The 8,259-nt window shown below is 37.5% G+C and overlaps 1 protein-coding gene and 1 pseudogene across 1 annotated transcript; one reads left to right on the forward strand and one right to left on the reverse strand.

Moving 5' to 3' along the window:
* The first annotated feature begins 195 nt into the window (after positions 1-195).
* On the forward strand, positions 196-3,423 carry LOC125220674 (triacylglycerol lipase OBL1-like; annotated as a pseudogene).
* A 219-nt stretch (positions 3,424-3,642) lies between these two features.
* LOC125218421 (Remorin family protein) lies at positions 3,643-7,097 on the reverse strand. The gene is made up of 8 exons (XM_048120082.2): positions 6,776-7,097; positions 6,458-6,548; positions 6,281-6,373; positions 5,249-5,923; positions 4,802-5,168; positions 4,639-4,720; positions 3,954-4,176; positions 3,643-3,867 (listed from the first exon to the last, which is right to left on the reverse strand). Exons 1-7 carry the CDS (start codon positions 6,950-6,952, stop codon positions 3,964-3,966), a joined length of 1,698 nt encoding a protein of 565 aa, XP_047976039.1. The 5' UTR covers positions 6,953-7,097; the 3' UTR covers positions 3,643-3,867; positions 3,954-3,963.
* Positions 7,098-8,259: the final 1,162 nt, after the last annotated feature.

Genomic DNA, 8,259 nt, shown 5'->3' on the forward strand with positions numbered 1-8,259 from the left:
GATCAAGTCAAAGTGAGACATTTAATCCTGGTATAAAATAGTGGAATCCATATACCATTAACTGTTCCATCCACATTCTTAACAAAAGTAAGACGTGCATTAGCGAACAAACGGAATATATCCACATCAAATTTATTTTAATCAGTTACAAAACTATATTTCCAGGTAACCACCGATATAAAATACAAAAAGTCCAAGCCTTATTCCAGAATATTTTCTTCCAATCTAAAACTACAACAATGGGTGATGATGATAATGAATTCAACTACTTCTCCAAAAGGCAATAACTCTCTTTTTCTGAGAGCAGAAGCTGCCACTTGGTTTGACTGCTTTAGATTTCCGCATTCAAATGATTTAGAGAATACAGATTTTTGCAACACTCAGATTGGAGAAGATGGATTTCGATACAGATGGATTGTTTTCATCTCTCTGCTGTTTCAAAAAGCCTTTCTCTACCTGAAGAAGCCCGTGGCGGCGATTGGTGCCGCAGTCGAGCTATTCCTCAACTATCCGGCGTTCAACGGTGGCTGCCGCCGCTTCTTCTTCAACATTTTCACAGCTTCAATTGAATTACGAAGTTTGGTTAAATTCTGATCGGTCTTGAAAATTTTGAAAACGGAGAATTGCGGGCCATTATTTGCACCACAAATTTATTTTTCTTACTATTAATTAAAATTAAATTTTTATCATATTTTTCTTATAATTAAATACCAAATAATTACAAATTCACTTGTTTTTATTTTTAGTATAATTTTAGAAATTTTATTTTGTAAATCTTAAAAATTAAATAAATACTACTACTACTACATAAGATTTAGAAACAATATCTTCTCGAGTATCACCAAGTTACTCGATTCATATTCCTTTTTGTGACGTTTCAAGTTAAATAAAGTTATTTTTTCTTTGGACAAAAATCAATCCTTTTTAATCTCTATTTTTTTCTTATTCACTAAATTAACTAACTAATTAAGGAGTTCTTCTTTTAAATTACGCTACAAAAAGAAACGCCCTATTTAAATTGAGGCGAATTGGGTTTTTAAATTTTTACGTAATTAACTATAATTTGATCAAACTTCATAGACTTCACAGGAAGGTTGGTGAAACCCGATAAAAGATCAGAAAAGTTCACATCAATGGTTGGTAATATAGACAAAAGATGGGATTTGAAGAGACATTATTATGGAAACAAAGCTTTGCCAATCATCGCAATAATGGCTTCCAAATTGTCGTATGAAAATGAATCATTTGCTCAAAATATTGTCACGCACCATTGGCAGGTTGCTTTCTACGTAGTTACTCTCATTAATTTTCTCCTATATAAAATGAAACACACTTAATTTTGTTATTTGATTTGGTGCAGATGGAATTTATTGGTTTGTTCAATTTTTGGAATGGTGAGAAGATGACATTTCAGATTTACTATTACGTAGCATTTTATGAAATAAACTTATTATTATTTCCAAAAAGGTAGGGACGTTTATTGATATGATCTTAAACAACTATCAACACTAGATGTTGATAATAATTAACTAAATTTGTTTGTTGATTTTTAAAGTTGTAATTTAGACAATAATTTGATTAAATTTTAGTATAATTTTTCTGATGATCTAATAAATTATGCACATCAGAAATAAGTGTTAACTTGGACAAAAGATGCTTTTAGGTTACATTAATGTAGTATAAAAAATTAAGGATACTAAATAAATAGAAGGAGAATCTTCAAATTAATTACTCAATATAGTCTTTTAGTTGATCAAAGTAAGAACTAAGAAGTAGGAGTAACAATTTATGTCTATGATAAAATGCTAGTAGTACTACATAAATCACTTATAATGTGTATGCATCATTCATGTAGTGGCATTAAGAGAATTTCACTTCTATTATATTTAGTTTAATAGCTGTTTGGACTTAACATATTCTCTCAATTAATTTTTTCAAACAAAAAAAATCTTCAAACATTTTCATGGATGAATTTTGAAGATTTTCAAGAAGTGAGGTCAACATGTGCTCTCATGTTCCGAGACAAAAATCGAATCGTGATAGCATTCCGAGGCACGGAGCCATTCGACACCGATGCATGGTCGCACCGACATCGACGTCTCCTGGTACGAGTTCCCAGGCGCCGGCAAGATCCACGGCGGCTTCATGAAGGCCCTCGGCCTCCAGAAACCCGCAGGCTGGCCCAAACAGGCCCCAAAATCATTCGCCTACTACGCCCTCCGTGAGAGGCTTAAAACCCTAATCCACGAAAACAATGACGCGAAATTCATATTGACCGGCCATAGCCTCGGTGGGGCGCTAGCAATTTTGGCGACCGCCGTTTTGGCCGAGGAATTTTTGCAGAGGAGGTTGGAAGGAGTGTACACATTTGGGCAGCCAAGGGTGGGGAATGAGCAATTTGGGGAGTACATGAAGCAAAAAATGAAGGTGTATGGTATAAAGTATTTTAGGTATGTGTATAGCAATGATATGGTGCCTAGGTTGCCTTATGATTCAAGCATTTTGGGCCTTGCTTCTACTTCAATTGCTACTACAAGGGCCAGGTCAGCGTTCTTGTTCATTTATTTCATAAAGTAACAAAAAGGTTGGGCTAGGGTTGGCTGGGCCCGAGCCCATGGTTGAAGTGGTTCAGGTTGGACTGGGCTTTGTATATAAATCTGGGCCCAACTCAAACTCTTTTGTTATGTCGGTGGGGTCGGGATGGGCTGCACAGGAAATTATGCATTTTATGAAATTTTTATGTGTTTTTTAATATTTTATTAAGCTCTATAAAGTCAATTAAAGGGTTAATCTGTTTATAGATTATTTTTTCTATTGTGTTTAATATATTATTGGATGATTTTTAGCATCATATGAATACTAGTAATATTTATTAAAAAATATATACATATTATATTTGTCTTATTGTAATTATATTTGAGGGACTTAAAGTGGGAGTTCGGAGTAGTTTTTATGGTAGTGGACCTTATTTGGGCCGATCCTGCCGAGCTTCGCATGATTTGGGTTTCTAACGGGCCTGGACCGATCATGTGCTAAAAATGACTCAATTGGAGCCCGTGTCAACCAATGAGTCCAACGAAGTCTTTTTTTTTGGTCGAAAAAGAATAGTCTATGCGGCTAGCCAATTAGTTGCATTTTGGTATTCCAATCTTGTGACATAACATAGGTTTTTGTGTTTGTAACGAGCAGGTTCTTGAGGAGGAGCTCGACGAGGACTACTTCTCGTTGCTCTACGTTCTACCCAAGGTTTTGAGCGCGTTTTATGAGCTTATTCGAGGTTTTATATTACCTTGGACAAGAGGGGAGGAGTACAAAGAAGGATGGTTTATGAAGTTGTTTAGGGTAACAGCCTTGATTACCCCAGGGTTAACCAATCATTTTCCACTAGATTATGATAATGCCATTAGATTACAAAAAAATTAGCCTCACCTATATTGAAACAAGGCTGATTGAAATTGTGACTATGAACCTGAAATAGAATGTACATGCATGGAAATAAATTAATAAAATTGTGCGCTAGTGTAATTTAAGTGCCAAAATCTTACTATAACTGTCACACACTATGCAATAATTGAGTTTCAACCCCTAAAAAATCACAAATGATAGGTGAAAATTTTCTTCAAACAACAATAACTCCACATAAAATAAAAAATAGTTTCAAGTAATTATAACCAAAGGTTTTTATGCATATAGATCAACTAATCAATCAATCCACAAATTAATATGAATGGATCACCTTTTGACAATGAAACATTTCAATTTCAGAATAATAATACTTACAATCATACAACCTTACAAGATTTAACTTCTGCAACCTCCAAAGATATTCCCAAGCGTTTCGAAAGCTGGATCAGAGCATCGTTTCGTCTGCAACAAGATCGAAACAAACATTTCGAGCACAATCGTACTTGCTGTTCCGATATCAATATAATCCGAGCCAAACTAAAAAGTACCTGTGCATCACTAGAAAGCATGACAGGTGAAGCATCCACTCAACGAACTAATTGGTCGAGACCTTCGGAAGGATAATGCTCTCTCCGAGGGTCTTGCCATCTGGTTGGTCGTCGTCTGGCTGACCATCACCGAACCTCTCATCTCCTGGGCCTTCTTTTGCGCGGATTTCAGCTTGTTCATAATTTTGTCCATGGATGATGACCTCTTCTTTTCCAATTTCATCTAATCAATACAAAACCGATCAGCTCACTCATATATTTGCAATCTGTAACAATCTATCATGCATATCGTTGAATGTGAACTTCGAACACGCACACCACCACCATTATAACCATAATGTAATACACTCTCTTTATCCCAAGTTAATCGAGAAAGTCTTTTTGGTACGAGATTTAAGAAAGTAGTGTTTAATGAGTTAAGTGGAAAAAGAATAAAGTAAGAGAGATTAAAACGGTTAGGTTTTTCTAAAATAAGAAATGACTTATTTAACTTGGATCGTCTCAAAAAGGAATACGAATCGATTAAATCTTGGGACGAACGGAGTATAAAAAAAACATTATTATAAACAAAGCATTATAGTATGCAACTATGCATAATTAGAATAGTTCCTCATTCCTACGGGACGAATGGAAACGAGCAAAAACAGGCATCGGGCAAGAGAAACTGGAAAGTTAAAGTACGTACCTCGAGTTTTCTTATTGCAGCTTCGGCTTTTGCTTTCTGCAGATTCTCCCATGCTGTGATTTTAGCTTCCTCCCTCTGAATCCTGAAACATGGTAGCAATTTAGGTGAATTGGCTTAGCATAATCATGATCAATGTACAAAGGAACTGGTTGAATAAAATTACTTTGAAATGCTCTTTGACGTCTCGGACGAAACCTCCCAGCTATCCGAATGATCGTTTGCAGCCTTTCTTTTCCAGTCGTCACCATTTCGACTGCTCCGTCCTGGATTCTTACCCCTACTCTTTTTGGACCACCTTGTCATAGTGACACGTTCGTCAACTAGCACGTCCCTCATCTCCGGTCTGGCGGGTCGTATGCTCTGCGCTTCTACAACGGGTAGAATAGACGGAGTAGCTAGAGAGAACGAAGAGTCTCTTCTCGGTGAGGAGTGGTTGCTGCTCTCCGGACTCATTTGAGTCGCCATATCCCTCCTCGAAACAGCACGCGATACGTTGTTGGCAGAGTCCTCCATCGCATCGTATTTAGCATCTGCATCAACACAGAAATGTCAACAGAAGAAACACACGAGACGAAACGGAGAAAAACAACGAAGGTAACGCCATACATACCCTGGGATCCTGGCAACGACGACTGGCTGATCATCTCCGAACATCCATGAATACTAATCGACCGAGCCATGCACGGCTCGTTGCCATGGTGAAAGTTCCCCGTGCCCTCCCCGCCTCCGTAGCGAATAGACAAGCCATCCACCGCCATCACTCCAGCAGAAAAGGGAGAATTCGCCGTGAGTTTCTCAGCGCGGCTGGCTTCAAACATGGGAGTTACAGGCGAGAACATTTGATAATAAGCAGCCCCGGGATGGCCGAGGGGGCCACTCTTCGACTTAGGCCGTCTCTGCGCCTGCTGCTGCGAGGCTCTCATAGCACCATCCCCCGACACGGGGCTAACAATCCACCTCTCCGCATCCTCCCACTTCGAAGGCAGAGTCCTCCCATTATGGTAAGGCAGCAATGCGGTGCTCACATTCCTCCTGCTTGCACTAGTGTGAGGTGGAACGCGCTCGGAGCTCCACCCTTTCTGGACACCAACGCTCGTGTGTCGATAGTTGGGCGTTCCAGGGCTAGGAAACGTCCCAGTCTTCCGCGCAGCAGCAGACGGTTTCTTCATCACTGCGAGTCTCGGTGAGGTGGAAGTCACGGCATTGTTGAGATCGAGAGAAGCCGGCCTTCTACGGTCTGCCTTTTTCAACAGAACCTCGGATCTCAACCTTCGGTCTTGACATTCTAATCAACAGAAAAACCAATTCAACAAACAAACGCAACTAAGCCCTAAGATTCAACAGAACTTGAACTTCAAATCTCAAACTTCGTTTTTGAAATTCTAATCAGTAGAAAAACCAATTCAATAAACAAACACTACTAAGTCCTAAGAGTCAACATAACTTCAGATCTCAACCTTCAATCTTGACATTCTAATCAACATACAAACACAACTAAGCCCAACAGAACTTCAAATTTCAACCTTCATTCCCAACATTCTAATCAACAAAAAAACACCAATCCAATAAACAAACACAACTAATCCAAGCCCTAACATTTTTCAAGCAGCTGCTAAACATGAGAAAGCAAGTGATTATTCACCTTTTAGAGCCTGAGAGAAGGAATTTCTTGCGGAATCTAGGGCTACATTTTCATCCTCAGTGGTCTCAGCCTCACTACTATCCACTTTTTGAACTAACAATTGAATCAAAACAGTCAGCATTTTCAATTCCCATTCAAAACACAAAAATTCCACTCAACACAAAAGCATAAATGTACCTTTTGGTTTCTCCTTTCTGCTGAGGCTAACACTATTCCTATGAACCGCTATCGATTTGTTCGGATCTGGATCTGGACCACTCAATGCCATCTGTTTCAAAATCAAAGATTTCAACTTTCCCTCTCCTCCAACCAAGACAACAACTTTTTGCAACATAAAACCACCACCCACATTTCAAACGACACATAATCAAAACAATCTTCGAAACCCATACTTGAAAATTCAATCTTTATCACAATCACACATTTTCACACCGACCCACAAAGCTAAATCAGCAATTAAGCAACATGCATTTCAGAAAAATGAAGCAGCATTACTTGAGATGAAACAGATTCTTGATCAGGAACATCTGAGGTGAAAGAGCAGCGCTCGACGCTGGCAGAGGCAGAGGAGAAGAGGCTGAAATTGGTATCGCCAGTGAAGATGACTGAATCCGGGCTTAAATCACGGGCCCTTAAGCCCGCCCGCAAATCTTGAAAACCCAGCTCCGGCATTCTTAGTGGGGAAGGAAGAAGAATGGTGGAAAAGAAAGGGGAAGAAAAGACAGTAATAGACTACATGAAAAATGTGAATATGATTTATGTTGTTATTCATTAGCAAGATTCACAAAAATGGTGCATTTACCATGTGAGGGGGCAGGGGGTGGGGTGGGTGGGGTGGGGGTGGGGGAAGACTTTGTGGCATTGTGGCCATTGATTTTCGTAGAAAACGGTGATTTATAATGGGAGTTTGAGGGGATCAAGGGAGTGTGTCTTAATCATGGTGTTCTTGCTAAATCAAAAATTGATGAGTGGTTTCTCTGCTTTCTATGTTGTTTGGTGAAAATGGGGTTTCTCACTTTCTTTGTCATAGCAAATTTGACTCCATTTTGGAGGGTAAATTTCGGCACCCATTGATTGCGGTTATTTCGTTTATTAACTTTGATTTGACATTCTTTTTTTTTTTGTTTTTTTTGGCAAATTATCGAAAAAAATCATGAAAATTTACCAAATTATAGTATGTATGAAAAATCATAGTGAAATTTGTACAAGTACTATATTTATTTAGGGTGAAATTGTAACTGATATGACATCGAGATATCATATACTGTGATACATCTAATACATCTATTCATATAGAAACGGCGCCTAATATGACTGTGATACATCTAATACATCTATTTATATGTAAAACGGCCTCTATTTATTGATATGGAATAATTAAAAATTATTTATATGTAATACTATTAATTAAGTGTATATTGATTTTTTTTGTGCTATATTTAACTTAAAACATTCAATGTAAGATGATTGGTATCCATTTATTATAGACATACTCCGTTTCTAGTTAATTAAAAATTTGAACAGATCGAAAATATGTAATCCTTCTGTCGTTCGAAAATATGTAATCCTTCTGTCGTATATGTGACGTAGTTAATTCAAACAGATCGGAAAATATGTAATCCTTCCGTCGTATATATGATGGTGTATTTTTTGGATGTAACGAAATTTTAAAAGCTAATGATTTGTGTTTCTAAATAGAAAGAAAATGTGGTTGGATGTATTAATTGAGGAGAGAAGTGGTTGAGTGATTTAAATTGAGAAAAAAAAATGATTTAATGTATTATACGAAAAGAGAAAAGGTGCTTAAGTTACTCTATTAATTTCAAAAATAATAATACTCCATATCATTTTAAATTAGATGAAATAAGCAATATATTTTGACTAAGTGGGGGGATGCCACTTAAGTTTTCAAAATAAGTTCATTATGCTGTGTTTTCAAAATAAGGTCATTTTCAAGGTATTAGTTATACGATAAAGTA

This window comes from Salvia hispanica, chromosome 1, assembly GCF_029641045.1.
Source record: "Salvia hispanica isolate PSC_SH4W2 chromosome 1, Shi_PSC_v1, whole genome shotgun sequence".
In the NCBI taxonomy this organism is placed as follows: Eukaryota; Viridiplantae; Streptophyta; class Magnoliopsida; order Lamiales; family Lamiaceae; genus Salvia; species Salvia hispanica.

Coding starts and splice junctions, on each gene's coding strand:
- LOC125218421 (XM_048120082.2), bottom strand. CDS start 6,952: ATGCCGGAGCTGGGTTTTCAAGATTTGCGGGCGGGCTTAAGGGCCCGT. Junction 6,549..6,775: donor AAGAATCTGTTTCATCTCAA/GTAATGCTGCTT, acceptor ATTTTGAAACAG/ATGGCATTGAGTGGTCCAGA. Junction 6,374..6,457: donor CAGAAAGGAGAAACCAAAAG/GTACATTTATGC, acceptor TTCAATTGTTAG/TTCAAAAAGTGGATAGTAGT.